The sequence below is a fragment of the Austrofundulus limnaeus genome, unplaced genomic scaffold (genome assembly GCF_001266775.1).
Source record: "Austrofundulus limnaeus strain Quisiro unplaced genomic scaffold, Austrofundulus_limnaeus-1.0 Scaffold219, whole genome shotgun sequence".
NCBI lineage: Eukaryota > Metazoa > Chordata > Actinopteri > Cyprinodontiformes > Rivulidae > Austrofundulus > Austrofundulus limnaeus.
Genome location: NW_013952621.1, coordinates 647,516 through 663,153, shown reverse-complemented (window position 1 = coordinate 663,153; position 15,638 = coordinate 647,516). Strand labels below are relative to the sequence as shown.

The following is a 15,638-nucleotide window of genomic DNA, read 5'->3' as shown; positions in this document are numbered from 1 at the left end:
TGTGCACAAAACAGCACAACATACCCCCCCCCCCACACACACACACACATATCCACCCTCCACTTCTGTTTGTGCAGATTTGCTTCCCTAATAGGAGCTGCTGTAAGCATTGTGCATTCGTTAATGCACACTGAAGAGAAGCGCGGCTCAGCTGAGCAGGAGATATTTTCAGTCAGCAGTCCCACAGGTGCAGCGCGTGTGCTGTCAGAGTTTGTGCACGCCGTGATGGATGGATGCTGAGGAGAAACATGTCTTCAAATAAATATGTGCCGTGTAGTTCGGGCTCGCAGCGACTCGATGGTTCCGTACCTCCTGTTCAAAACCCAAGGGTCACATTTCTTTCCCCTCTCTTCCACTTGTCTGTCCTTATTTCTTTGCTGCAACTCAATCTTTCTCTCCATCCTCTTATGCCATTCCACCTATCCTCCCCCTCCATAATGCTTAGATCTCGCTCCCTCCTCCCATCTACCCTGCACGGTGACAGGAAATTGTTTTGAGTCTGCCAGACATTTTTGTGTTGTAGCAGTTTATTTGTGCTAGGCAGGGGTACAGAAGGGGTGTAAGGAGCCTCCATCTCTCTCTGCTCCTGATCTGGAGKTTAAGCTCCGGTACTCTTTGGTCATCCTTTGCACAAAAAAAATAACCCGCTGATTCCTGATCAGCCTGGGTTTACCATGTAAGTGATATTGAGGAGAGAGGAGCACTGACTTTTTCAAGGGTTGGTGGGGTGCAATCAGTGTGCGAGTGTGCCCTCCTGTTTGCATGCAACYTGCAGGCTTTGTGTGCATTAGGATGTAATCAGCGGCCTTTTCTCTGTGGTCTGCTGTGCTCTCTGATTGGGGTTCTGGTGAACAACAGAGGGGAAGAAATGTCATTTTTTTGTGCTTTTTTTGTTGCAGCCTGGACTCTTGGAACTAAAGAAACCTTGTWTGTGGCGCTCTGGCGCTGCAGACATTAGCTCCATCCTTGCCCCGGGGCTATTATGTATCTGTCTCTGTGTCAACATGTGTCTGTGTGTGTCACTGTGTGTTGAAGGCGCTCTGACTTAAAATTCAGTTGGCTGCAGTCAACTCGCCTGCATGTTAGCAGGTACCAGAGAGTCCTTCTGAGGTTTGGGCACACAGGCTCACACCATCCAAAGTATATAAAAATATGCACACATACACAGTCGCAGGGACATGTGCACGCCCACACACCTATSTCTGCCTTTGTTCCTCCCTTATCGCAGATTTTGATTCKGWGGACAACAGATGGGCTGACATTGACTCTCTACTCGGTAACAAGTACACTCTCTGTCTCTCTCGGCCCATCTCCCTGTCTTTACTGTCTCGCTGAGCTTTAATCTTGTGCTCAGACAATTAGGCAGCCATTTATTCGAGGAATATAGCCGTCATAAATGGCATCGATTCTCATTGATTGCTGTCATGTCTCAGACGGGAGGGTTTGCTTTTATTCCTGGACTATTCTTGTGTTTTTCATTGGGGGAAAAAAGTTCACACACAAGCATTGCATATTCCTCCTCCAACTTTGAATCCCCCACCCGGTTTGTTTTTCGATTACCTATTTGAAATGGGAAGCCCCGAGCCTGCAGCAGGATTTATTGCTTGTTTGTTTGTTTCCCCTCGTTGATGCGCCGAGCGAAACAAGGCCGGCTCAGTTGTCATAATTCTCTTCTGGAGGCCGGATTGAAAAGGTCAGTGGAAATGAAGCTCCTCTCTACGTGGAGGATGAATGGAGCCCTGCACGGAAACAGAAGAATCTGAAAAACCTGGCACATGCACTAAGTCATCTAAAAGCATTCATTTAAATACAGACACAAACGGACCCCTGCAAGCTCGTATTTTACACGCACCAGCAGGAGAGGTGAGAGCTCGAAAGATATTTCATCCCACACAGTTCGGGTTTGTTGATTTGTTCCATTGCTGTAGCTCTGGTTTCCCTCAGGAGGGAGTTCACTCACAAATTACCTCCTCAGTCAGTTGAGACTTGCGGAGCCTCGTGGCCTTTGACACGCCACGGCTATCTCGCCACATTCCGATCCATCCCAGCGGTTCTTTTATCGGGCTGATTTGTGGGCTCGTTGAATCTTTAGGTGGATCGACGGGGTCGGTTGGGTGGGGAGACTCCTCTCCAGAGTGCAGAGTTGTGCATCGTCTTTTTTTTTTTTTTTTTTTTKCGGACGCCCGCAAAAGGCCAGAGGGAACAGATGAGGGAGGATGGCTTTTATCATCAGCTGGGATTTAGCGAGTGAACCATGGTTCACCTCGTGTGATTATCAGTGCAAATGAAGCAAGACGAAAACCTTCAGTGAGCCCCCCGGTGAGGAACAAGCTCACTAAGAGGCCTTCTGTGTACATCTGTCAGCTGATTGCATGTTTAACCAGTACCACCCAGTAATACTTAGGAAATAACAACTGGGGTTTTTCATTTGTTAATCTTTGTACAAAGGCATACTTATGAGGAAAATATAGGATAATGGTTGCAGTGCTCTTTGTGAACTCTWAGAACATGCTGGTTTGCCTCCTTCAGTAAAAGTTTGTGTCTTGAATGTGAGTGAGGGTAGATTTGAGGTTCTCATTAAAGGTTTTGTTTGCCTCCTTTATGTACAAAGGTCATATTCATACAGCAAAAACATGTTCCTTRCCTTAATGACAAATGAGACCTAAGCCCATTCACTGCAAAAACATCAGAAAAATGTTGCACAATTGTGGGTGTAGACCCAACAAATGGCCCTGAGTCAAATCCGAGGGGGTCATAATAGAGTTGCTGGAATGCAGAAGGATTCATTTCTCAAATTCAAGAATGACATTTTCTGACTTTTCCTGTGAAAAATTGGATTTAACATAAACAAAAAAAAAAATACTAATAATGTCTCTGATATGAGTTATTGTTCTCGTACAGTTTGTGTTTAGGTTTATGATCTGACAGGAACTCCATTCTGCTGCTTGACATTTTTACAAAATACATGATTTAGTGAAAACAAAAAAGTGCCTGACCCAACACAAGCATGTTCAATGTTCAATGACCATTTTCACAAGAAACMTAATTATTTACTTTGACCTTAAAACGCCTGTTGGTTTTATTGAAGGATCTTCAAGCGAACACGGCTCAAAGTGACATAAAATAACACTCTGTTCTGAAGCAAAAGGCTGCTCGCAGTCTGAGACGTTTAGGGCAAAAATTAGCAACTTCAAGCAGAAAAAAAAAACGTCCCATTTCCTCCTCAAAGACAGGGTGTTGTCTGCTGTCAACAAGCCATGTGGTTAGGCTGCAACACACACATACAAGTGTAGACACTTCTATCTTTGTGGGGACCCTACATTGATAAAAATGGATTCCTTTCTGTCACACTTTCAACTTTATTCTAAAAAATYAAAGCATCAAAAGTGGTCGTTTATGCCGAGGTGTGCCTGCACACCTGGTTCTGTATGCACCTCGTGTGAGCCTAATCCAGTCATGCTTTCCATACGGATGCCACCTGCTGGAAGCAGACGGAGAACAGAAAAAGAGCCACCATTTAGGGACAAACTCTGAGATGTTCTGCCTCTTATAACGTCTACAGCATGTTAGAACACATACAACGGCACAGATGTCTTTTGTTTATGCAAGTCGTGGTTTAGACAGGGTTTTATTATAGTGGAGCATCAGCACAGAGCTTTGGAATGACTAAGAGCSAAGTCCTAATGGGCCACSTTTCAGTCAAAATGTCAGACTKCCTTTGTGACAGAAATACCAGAAACTTGTGACTGAGAGCAACTTTACTGCAACTTCCAGCATTTTCAAACACAGTCTATGTRAGCTCAGGGATTAGGAGGGAAGGAAACAAATGTAAGTGAATCAGTTCAGTTTAATTCTGAGTCTGACGAACCTTGACCTGGTTCTTGCGACGGGTGAACTCAAGAGGAAACGAGCAATATTTATAAAATAAAACACTAACAGTCATAACTAAACTGGGTTCGCATKTATGATTTAGCATAGATAACAGAAACATTCGTGCCAATTCTATTTTATGACAATTTAACAGCTTCTGTTGGCATCAATCCCTAGCTCTCTTTATGCTAAAGCGATGGCTCTTAATGAACAAATTAGTCATAATATGCTCAGTTTTTTTTTTTCATGTGTAGCTTCCCAGACTGAACTTGACCACAGGATTATGTGGCATAGATGCAGGAAGGAGTTTTAATTCGAAGTGATCAGTCAGCTCYAGTATTTCTCCTAACAAATGAGGATGGATGGGAGCGCGACAGACCCAAGTGCRAGGAGGACTCCGGGTTTACAAGTCGTGTTGACTGATTGTCGACATGGATTAATGGGCAGTTGTTGTGAGGAGAAAAAAAAAACAAAGAGTGGGCATCTCGCTCTCTGTTTTTGTGACAAGGGAAAAACCTAGACCCGTGATGGGATTAATGAAACACTAATGCAGAGACCCCACCACCACCACCACCCCACTGGCTCTAACAAGGATGAAACGGTGTGCTTGTGGTTAACTGCACACACTATTAGCTGCAAACAAGCCTTGTGCACACACACATAATGGCTAGAAGTGAGATAAACAGCAATGCAGCAACTCCCACATGAACAATATTAACCTTTTGCATCTGAGCCTGTGTTTGGGAGTGAGTCTGCACCTCAGCATGTGTTGCATCTTTCCTAACCTTTAGCTCGCACCAATAGGAAGGTGAACTGCCATTTTTTCCCCTCTCTCTCTCTCTGACCCAGTTTCTACTCGACTTATTCCTCTCAACACGCAACATTTCAGCTGCTGTTAGTCAAATGATGCACTGTCAGAGAGGGAGACTTTGGAAGCAGTTGTGTGTGTTAGAGTGCACTGAATGTGCGTGCAGCTCAAGATGCATTTGTTCACCTGTTTGTTTTTGTGTATTCAAGGGTGTTAAATTGTGTGTGTGTGTGTGTGTGTGTGTGTGTGTGTGCACCCAAGAGGGGCTGCGCCGCTTTTTAAAAATAATGATCTAATAGATGGGAAGCGACGTTTACAGCAAAGAGAGAGAAAAAAAGAGCATCTGAAGCGTCATTTCCCTCCTCCTTTTATTATTGTCTTTGTGAACAAAACTACTGGCAGAAGTAGTTGACGCTGCCACCTCTCCAGGCGCTTTCCCCCAGTTTTTAGTCTGTGAGTGATTTCTGCTAAACGGCTGAGGTTTTTTGGGGCTGTGGCTCGATGATATCAGTGCAAAGAGCCATTACTGCCAATTAGCTTACTCTGTCATTAGGGAGGGTTGTGTGGGCTACCGGCGAAATTCTCCACACAACCGAATATATTATAGCTAAAATAGCTGGTAAAATKATCTGAAATTGTTCCATGTTGGGAGGAGTTAAGATGTTTTGGTTATTAAATGCCCATAGGGTGCTGGCATTGTACCTTTTGTCTTTATTACTGTGTGCATCCATTTGTAGATAAGCTATAAGTATCCACACCCTCAGGTTATGCAGTTTTAATGTACCAATTGACTGCATTCGCCATTCTGCGCTCCCCCTGGTGTACACCTGTCAGATTGTGTGGGTTTCAGGTCAGAAACAGGCTGCAACAWTCTGAGAGAACTCATCCACTTGTGTGTAGTCAGTGTGTGTATGTGTGTGTGTGTGGTCAGTGTAGGATGGGTGGGGGGGCTGAACACATAGTGTAAGGCTATGGTTTGGGACGCGGTGCGCTCTAAAACGAGTCTGTCCACATCATGTCATGTTGCAGTGCGCTCAGTCTGTTCATGTTTGAGACAGATGACTTGCTCCGCTCCCCAAGGTCCTCCTGTTATTCTGCATCCTTTATCTCCAACTGATCCTGCAGACGACACGCAGACGGCACGCGTCTGCGGGCGCTTCCTTTGCTAGTGGTCGGGTTTGTGTTTGTCGAAACATTTGCGCAGGCTCGCCTCTCGTGCATGAGACAATGCCATCTTCTCGTCCTTGTGTGAGAGCGTGCACGTCGTTGGACAAACGCGCGTGTGTGTGTGGGTGGGGGGGTGGTAGTAGTGGTGGTGGTAGTGGGGGTTTGCAGCGTGCTGAGTGGGGAAATGGAGAGTGGAAAGTGCAGCAGTGGGAAAAAGCTCTGCACCGCTGGATCCGCCATAGAGGTGACACACAGGCACCCACGGTGAAACGATGCAGAATGTTTCTGTGACTGCAGGCTGTAAGTCTCACACAGACACACACAGAAGCACTCAGAGAGCYGCTGACAGGTCCTCTGCAGAGGTTAAAAGCTGTCAGAAGTGGACCTGGAGCACGAGCCCTGTGGTGCTGCCTCTGGAAGGCCGAAAGGAAGAACTTTTTGCTCACTCACGTCGCACTTTTTCATCAAGACCACACACGAAACCTTTCAGGGGAAAAAATGGGAAATTAACTTACTTATGAGTATTTGTGAATGTTTAGACACATGTATTATTACTCATCTACTCATCCTCATCAATCAGAGAACACACACAGTCAAACTAATGCAAATTCTTCTGCACAATTAGAGTACAGTTATTCAAATGTGCACAACTACACAGAGGCCAAAACACACACACACACACACACACACACACACACACACACACACACCCCGTCATACCATGGAGCTTTCTGCCGGGGGAGGATTTAGAGGTACCCTGTAATTTTGCTGCTTGAGGAGCTTTTAAGTCCTGCCTGATCCTCTGCCTGTGCAGGCTTTTGGTGTGTGTCTGTGCGCATTTGTTTGTCTGCGCGTCGCAGTGCGTTCACCTCCGAGGACCTCGGGGGCGGCGTGCATCTAGCTTGTGTGCTCGTACTCGTGATTGTGTGTGCACGAGCAAGGCCAGTCTAACGAGGAGGTGGGAGAGCAGCTCCCCCTCAGGCTGAGCAACAGTTGTGTGTTTGCCGGGCAGCTGACCTCCACAAACCTTGACCCCCCACCCCCACCCCACCCGGCCCCTCCCTACCCTACCTGCTGAGTGTACCCGCAGCAGCGACGGACGTGGCTCCCGGGAGCGGGCAGCACGTGGTGAGGCTTTAAGCAACACCAGAGTGTGAGAAAAAGAAATCGCACCGTTTGAACGGGGAGAGATGAGAAAATCAGCTGTGTCCACCCTCATTACTCAAAACCACGCTCGCTCTAACCCAAATTCAATATTGGATGTACGAAATGGCATGAAAAATTTGCGCGTCAAGCGTTGAAGGTATGACAATTTTATATTGTCTGCCAGGTTTTATTACAGAGAAGAAACACGAGTGGAAGGCAGGTGGGGGGTGTAACACGAGAGTGGCCGATTCGTCTGAGATGATAGGAGAAGTCTGAATGAATCGTCTTTGCTGATGCAAAACCTACAGATGAAGAATCTAGGTGGGAGAGACGGCAAGCGGAGGGGTTGGAGGTTGATTACTGATTTCCATTTCTATTTCTGGGACAAAGAAATGGAAGTCTGATGGGCTGGGACATCTATTTAGATCCATTTCATTCCACCATAATCAGGCTTTAGCCATGCCCTAATACTCAGGATTAGAAAAGGTTCAAAGTGCAAACATCCAGCTCCCCCAGTATTATTCCAGTCTGTCAACCTCGCTTTGTGTGTGTGTGTGTGTGTTTCGTTCTCTGCATGTATGTGTATGTGCACGTGCATTCTTGCAGGCACGCCAGATCTGCCGGGGAGGGTTATCTCTGGAATCAGACACATAACCCTAATCTAACCCTCCCTGTGCTCGTTCAGGAGTGAAATATTCTGTGCAAATAGGCGCTCCTTTGCTCCTCAGCTCCTCAGTTGTGGTCGGCTAATGTAAACCAAAACCAAGATGAAGGAAACAGCAGGTATAGGAAACAGACATTTTTATTGTGAGACTGTGTTTAATACGCACACACCCACCTGACAGGTCTGTGTTTAGCCACGCTGCTTTGCCTGGAACAAACGGAACAGCTGTGTGTGCCTTGATGCTGAGTGTGAGCTGTATCATTTTTATCTTTCTTTCTTTGTTTTTTTAAGGGGAGGTGGGGGGGTATAGACCTTATTGGCAGTGGTTGCTGTGACTACCCAGTGCCTGCTCTGCTCCTCTAAGTGGAAGTCTGAATGCTGTAGAGAGCAGGGTGGAGGTGGAGGTGGTGGTGGTGTGTGAGGCAGCCAATGAATGTCACCTCTCATCCACTTTCTCATTAAACAACCTGCTCTCTGTCTGTCACATGGGCTGTATCCATCCACTCGTTTGTGCTCTGGGCAGATGTTGCCAGCTTGCACGCGCGCACATAGTCTCGCTCACACACACACACACACGCACACGCACACACACACACACACACTCCTCCTCCCCTTTGGGTTGGACAGGAATAATAAGCAGTATATGATTCATGATGGAGATGGGGGAATGTATTCAACAGGACCACCTGAGTGACCTCATTTAGCAGACCTGAGAATAAATATAGACCGCAGCATCGTGTGTGTTGTCTCGGTCAGTCAGCGCTGCATCTCTAACACATCTCCCACTCTCCTTTCCCCCTAGCACCTCAGGGAGCACTCCTTCCACCTTCACCCCGAATGTCCTTTTTCAGATCTGTATGCAAAGGTGCACGCTCACATATGTATGCTAATAKGTTTTAAGTGGTGTGCAGCGATAGAAGGTGTGAGCTCGAGCAGCTATTTCCCCTGTAAAGCTTCCTCTTTGGCTAATGTACTGTAGATATTTCCCAACATCAACATTTGGCACCTGGTTCCTCATATGACTTCAGCAGCTGTAGATCTTTTGTTCTCCCACTAGTCACTCCGTGTCCAATGATCCACACCCACAAGGAGAGTCTTAAATCACACTAAAACCCCTCTTCTGGAGCCAGCCGCTTTTATTTCAAAAAAGCAGCATTCCTTCATGCAATGACCACTTCTTTCGGTTATTCCGGACCGCTAACAGTGAACCAGTTTGTTCCACTCAATCATTAGCAGCAGGGCAGTYGTTTCTTTGTTCTCCGTCCTGTTGTTGCTTCATCCCCCCGTGTTTTTATCTCCGTCGAGACACTCAGGAAAGCCCAGTTCGCTGGTTTCCTCCCTTCCACAACGCAGCACGACCGATGGCCTTTTAATATCTGGAAATCCAGATTTGGATTAACGTTAGTGTGCAGGGATAAAACGAGGGGGTGGTGGTGTGAAAATGAAAGCGACGGCAGGAAGACAGAGAGGCTTTGAGATTTAAAAAAAAAAAAAGCTGGCAGCGTGGCGTTGTAGAGCAGGGTTAGGAAGTCAGTGAAAATGGGGCTGGCACAGTTTTTGCTTGATCTTTGACATGATAGATGTGACCAAACTAAAATCAGCCAAGAGTTTGAAACAAATGAAAAACAAACGTTACAGTGATGATTATGAGTTTTGTAGTGGTGTTCTGAAGGAAAATGTTACAAATGATTAACATCTTACCTGTTGTAGATAACTCTTAGAACCATTTTGAACAAGCCAAAAATTTTGTTTTAGCATGTAACCTAATGGCTCAATGTTTTATGGCTCATGGCTCATTTTAAAAACCTTCCCATCGATGTAATTTTCACATTACTGAGTTATTCCAACACAAATACAATGACAGTCCTGCTGGAAGTACTGCAGCTGGCTGCAGCTGTTGCTATTTCTACTTGCATTATAGCTGTAAAATTTTGTTATGAACTGAGATTGTTTTCTTAAACCCACTGGACTGTCACTGTTGGTGGCAAAATGCAAACTTTTGTGAGGGATTTTCCAAAATGTTTCGAAATTCACAAGAATCTAGGAATTATCTGAATAATTGGTGCAACAAGTTTTCTGCCAAACAAGTCAGACATCTTGTCAGGGTCTGAAACCCATCAGCAACTCCTGGAATTGGTGATGAGTGATGCTATAATTCTCTAGACATCTAGAGCACTAAAGCTGTATTTATTGTTTTTATTTTATGACCACATAATATTGACCACATTTTATGATCATAAAATATCAGAATATTTTAGTGATCCCCAGGGGAAAAAAAACACATGTATGTAACCACATGTCAAGACTTGGCCCAATCTCATTTAGTGTGAATCCAAGTAAAATTAATGTGTCTCCAACTGGTCTACAACAGGCTGCGACCCTCTAGAACACGGGTGTCCGATCCTTGTCCTCAACGGACCTTATCCTGCATATTATTAGGGATGTCCCGATCGATTTTTTTGGCTCCCGACACAATCCGATTTTTTTAATGATTAGTCTTTTCGATACCAATCTGATACCAATCTGATACCAATCTGATACCGATCCGATAGCTTTATTTCTTTATTTCTTTCCAGGTGATAAGGTTGGTATTAAAGCGAGCCCTGCTGTTCCCACCACGAGAAACATCCAGTTTGCAGATTTTGCAAGATGCAGTTTCAGCGTCATTGTTTTCCACTGAAAAGTGTTCCCACACTGTGGACGTTAGGGTTGAGCATAATCGWATCGTGTGCAATCAATCGTCAGAAAAACATTAATCTATTACTTTTTGAYACTTAATTAATACGATTAATGCCACCATCAGTCTGCTTGGTGCTCCTCTCCGCTTCAAATATGACAAACCTTAAAAACAAAAAGTTCTGTAATTTATTTATCTATCAACACAATTTAAAATTTGATGTATAACCTGAAGCCTGTAATTTTGACACAATTTGGAACAGATTTTTACAAAGAGCAAATCTTTCCCACTAAATTGGTCATKTGACTAGGGCATGCAGTGGTCCAGGGACTCCARGGGATTAATCGTCAAATTAATCGTTATCGGCTAAATACCACAATTAATCGTAATTAATTTTTTTTGCCAATATTGCCCAACCCTAGTGGACATGGTTGCATACTTTGTGTGCGTCTTGACTTCTTAACGGCAGTTGTAAAGCATGATGATGYTGAAAACTGTYGCAAAAACTGGATCGGCCCGATCACATGACTGAATCTGATTCTACATGATTTTCAAAAAAATGGCCACATCTGCCACTGATACCGATACYGAGTATCTGATCAGGACATCCCTACATATTATACTTGTTTTCCTGCTCCAACACACCTGATTCARTGATTGAATTACCTCTTTAAATCTGCAGAARCCTGTTAATCACTCATTCATTCAAACCAAGTGTGTTGGAGCAGAGAAACCTCTAAGGTCGTATTCAGACCTGATAATTTGCTCCGTTTTAAACGAACCAGAGTTCGTTTCCAGCGTTGGTCCGGACCTTTTGTGCAGGTGTGAATACACTCATGCGAACTCTGGTGCGGATCAAACAACCGGACCGAGACCTGCTTTTTGAGGTGGTCTCGGTCCGCTTCCAAATGAACTCTGGTGCAGTTCACTTTAGTTCTCTTCTGGTGTGAATACAGACCGGACTCTAAACGAACCAACTGCATTAAACATGCACCTTTTTGGACTTCACAGGCTACCGTTGCTGAGCTAAATAAACTAAAAACATACCTGTTTCATCGCCTCCTGTTAGCAGCTCTGCTGCCGGCATGTTGTGGGTCAGAACACGCAGCGCACCTCGTCTCCTTTGGGTTGCGGGACACATTTACTGACGCCGCTCCAAAATTAGAATATCATCACRGAACCACCATTAAATTAGCTGCTTCTGACATTTTAAATGCTATTGCAGTTGTATTATCAGCATAAATGTGCGCATCAGAACCGCAGCATGCAGGACTYCCTTGTTTTCTTCTGGATCTGTGGCTCAGTCCCGCCCCCGTCCTTTTTTTGTCCAATGGGAGCAATGATTGTCAGCCTCATGGCTTTGTTTACAAGTTATAGTTCRTTTGCAAAAATGCACAATGTGAATGCAAACCGCACCAAACGAAAAAAAAAAAGTCCGTTTTTGGTCCGGACCAAACAATTGGACCAAAGGACTTTCCTGGTCTGAATACACCCTAAAACATGTAGGATAGTGGCCCTCGAGGACCGGGGTTGGACGCCCTTGTTTTAGAACAACAGCAATCCACTCCAGTCTTGGCATCACACAGCCACTATGAAATGTTTGAGACTGGAGTAGTTTTGACACAACCTGGAATCCACTTTGGTCCTCGCCCTGCTTGGAGTAGTCATGTCTAGTCCAAATTAAACTATACTTTGCCAAACTAAGAACGTTCGAGGACCCATCTGCAACAGGTCAGAAAATAATTATTCATAACTTTTTCATGGAGCCCCACTTCAAAGAGCTGAACTACCCCTTTAACAGTCCTCAACAATTGTCTTTTTAAATGCACTCAACTGTTGATCCTGTGACTGATTTCCATCTTGAACAGTGCTTAAAAGATGTATTCACATGAGAAAATGTGGTCAGAATTGGACACAGTTAATGGGATTATGAAGTTCCGTAGTACAGTAATGGCTTGAGTTATGTGACGTTTTCCATCGCCCGAATGCAAACAGCATCTGAAGTGATCTTCTTTATAAATCCGGCTCTCTTTCACTTCTAAACAGGAGCCTCACGGGGCCAACTTATCATTACGCCACATCAGCGATGCAGAGGTCTGCTCGGCCAGCCTGAAGGAATAGTTAATTTAGATGACAGAAGTAAGTTAACACTGAGAAGATTTGCTCTCCCTGAGTGAATATAAAATTCACTGTTAGGGAGAATATTCAAGCGCCTTTGAGGTCGATCTTCAAAGAGTTCCTTTTTTTTTATTTTGTCAAACCTTGCCCTGGAAATGTAAAAATTGAAAGGGAAGGAGAAATTGGGGGTAAAAATGGCAGATGAGGTTGTGTCAGCGTCTGGTCCGTTCTTGGCAGGGAGAGGCTTTCAGAGCTGGCTTTGGATGTTCTCTTTAAACAAGACACGCTCTCTGCTTAGGATCTACATAAATCACAAGACTCACTCAGCCCTGAGTGTTCATTCACATTAATGTTCAGTGTAAATTCAAATCCTTGTTTTTTTTGGTGGCACTTAACTCTGCTGGTCCCTTGTGTATATTTCTACGTCCACTTTACTCCGTTGTGTTGAGTCTACAGCGGCGAGGCGGTGGAAGCTCCTGACATGATGTTATCAGAGTCCGTCTTGCAAATTATCAYGCTAACAAAACATTGTAATTTAGAGGCTCGGGTTTCAATCTGATAGGGTAGCATAATATTAGTGTAATTCATTATTTTGTTTTCTTTCATTTCTCCGAAGTTAAAAAGCCRAAATCCCACATGGCAGCATTAATGTCAGCATTAATAACGCTTAGGAATGACAGAACATGCATCAACTAGACAAGTTTTTTTTTCCACGGCTGTGGAGGCATATTTCAACAAGACATCAGTTTGCAGCAAGCAAACGCATGTAGAAACATTGATTCACAATGCCAGTAAGTAATCTAATGTTTGTATTTGTGTTGTTTAGAACGACTCCCCTCCTCCCTGCGCCTGTAGCTAAGTTCACTTCTTTTTCTGTTGTCATTAGATAAATATTCTCTCCAGGACTCTGTCATCATAATGAGGGTGCCATCCGAAGCAATCATCCTGGGAGATGGTCATTGAGTTAAGAGTGAGGGAAAGAGGAGGGGTAGAGCCAACCGTCGCAGATTAAAAAAAACTAAACTAAATGAAGTGAGACCGAGACGGAAAAATGCGAGGAAGAGAAACAAAAGCATTTCAGAGGAAGGGAGTGAGTCGAAACAGCAGACTAAGCGGAGATGGTGATCATTTGGGGAATTCCACACACACACACACACACACACACACACACACACACACACACACACACACACACACACACACACACTCTTCGTGTCTAGCTGCTCAGTGTTAAGGTCAGAGTCACACTCTGTCTCCCCAGGTCATTATCAAGGGCCCTAAAATAGACAGTCAATTGTGTCACAGTGTGTGAAGTGACTGTGACATTGGATAAACAACCTTAAACTCCCAAGTTGGAGCACACTCTATAACAAATGGGGGATTGGCGCGCACACGCTGATTTAAAAATGGCCATGCAGGCGTGCGCACGCACACACATCAAGAGGAGGCATTTAGCTAGCTGCACTGTACCAGCAAGTGGTGACACATGTGGCCCCAAAGGGAGTGGGCTGCCCGAGGACTTGGCAAGCAGCTGGAACTCTCAGTGCTAAACTATTTACTGACGGAGAACACACTCACACACTCACACACACACTCACACACACGTCGAAGTTTGACCATGTTCCTCCTCACCTCAGCGTCCAGCCTCTCTCAGTAGACTGTAATGTTGTTCCTTTCGTTTGACTTCACTTTATTGWGTTAATGAGAGATGGCGTTGAGAGGAGCTGCCGGTTGATTGAGGGTGAGAACTGCTAATCACTGGAACAGCTAATCAGTGCTTGTCGTAAATATTGATTAGTTCTGTGCGTTATGGACGTGCTCATTAACCAACGTGTCACCGTCTCCTCTCTCCCCCCCCACTCTCTCTTTTCTTTACCCTCCATCACGTCCTCCCATTCCTTGTCCTTTGTGTCGTCCTCTCTCTCTTTCACCCCCCCACCCCCATTACAGCAACCTCCAACGGCACGGTCGAGGGTCTGGAGAACCGGGAGGGAGGCGTGTGCAAGAGCCGAGCCATGAAAGTCATCATGAAAGTCGGGCAAGGTAAATGTGCGCTCACCTCACATGTAGAACACAATGCAGCAATGCTGCCTTCAAGCCATGTTTCACTTTGGTGTGACATTCTCATTTATCGCTAGTGTGACTTTGTCCGCCGCTGCCTCCGTCCAACGACACATTCTCCCAGGAACTGAAAAGTAGAAACATTTTATCCATTTTTGGTCAGGTTTTTGTACAGAGCTCAACATAAATACCTTGGAAAACAGRATTTTGTTGATGAAATGCCACTAATTTCAGAAAGTGGAAACTCTTAAGTCAGGTTAAATTCAGGTGGTGACGTCTTGATTTATTTGTTTTATTACAGTGAAATACATAAAAACAGAGTAATGTATTTTACACAAGGTATTTTTGCGTTGTAAGGCTTGCCCCGGCCTTATTCTACCCCAGACCTGACTATGTTTACATTCATGTAAGGTTACTTTCATCTATGTGACGTAACCCCCAGCCCTGGTCAATGAACCAATCAATGAACAACAGTAGCTGACATCAAACTGGGACGGGCAGGCCCAGAYAGAACCACGAGTCTTAGGGTTCTGGAAATCAAGGTGCAACTGGGCCATAAGGGCYAATGCAAACACACTGATGCCAGGCTGGCTTGGTTTCAGTCTGTAGCTCTGCCATGAAGAAGTAGCATGTTTGTGAAAATTAAAGTGCCTGTGACATGAAATATTTTGAATAAATATAAATGCATTATTGAAAAGATAACATCAAAAACATATTGCAAATATAATTTCCTGCYGCTGTGATGAACAGTTGTAGAAATATTTRCATGTGAAGTAACAGGAAGTGATGTCAAAGGGGAATGAATATCTGCATGTGAACAGAGCWTTGAATAAATGACTAATGATACAGACTGTAGAGAATTTGATGATTATTTTAATTCACTATCCGAGAGAGATGAAGAAGAGTCAGAGTTCAAATAATATTGTTTCAATGAATAAAGACCAGAGTTTTCTTTGTTAAAGAGTTCCCCTTTGATGTCACTTCCTGTTTCACTTTGTTTGAGCCAAGTTTAAAGGAAAATATGCCAATTATTTGATAAAATGGGTAAAATCAGATGTATTATGCAAGATTTCTTAATTTTTTTATTTCAAACTTTATTAATTTCTTAAAAACAAAATTCTATGTAC

The 15,638-nt window shown here is 44.4% G+C and overlaps 1 protein-coding gene across 1 annotated transcript in view; it reads left to right on the top strand.

The window, feature by feature from the left end:
• Positions 1 to 15,638, top strand: part of efnb1 (ephrin-B1) — an 80,306-nt gene that overhangs the window by 52,407 nt on the left and 12,261 nt on the right. Inside the window, exon 3 of the mRNA XM_014019387.1 lies at positions 14,401 to 14,493. Coding sequence (XP_013874841.1) covers positions 14,401 to 14,493 — 93 coding nt within the window. The remainder of the gene's footprint in view (positions 1 to 14,400; positions 14,494 to 15,638) is intronic.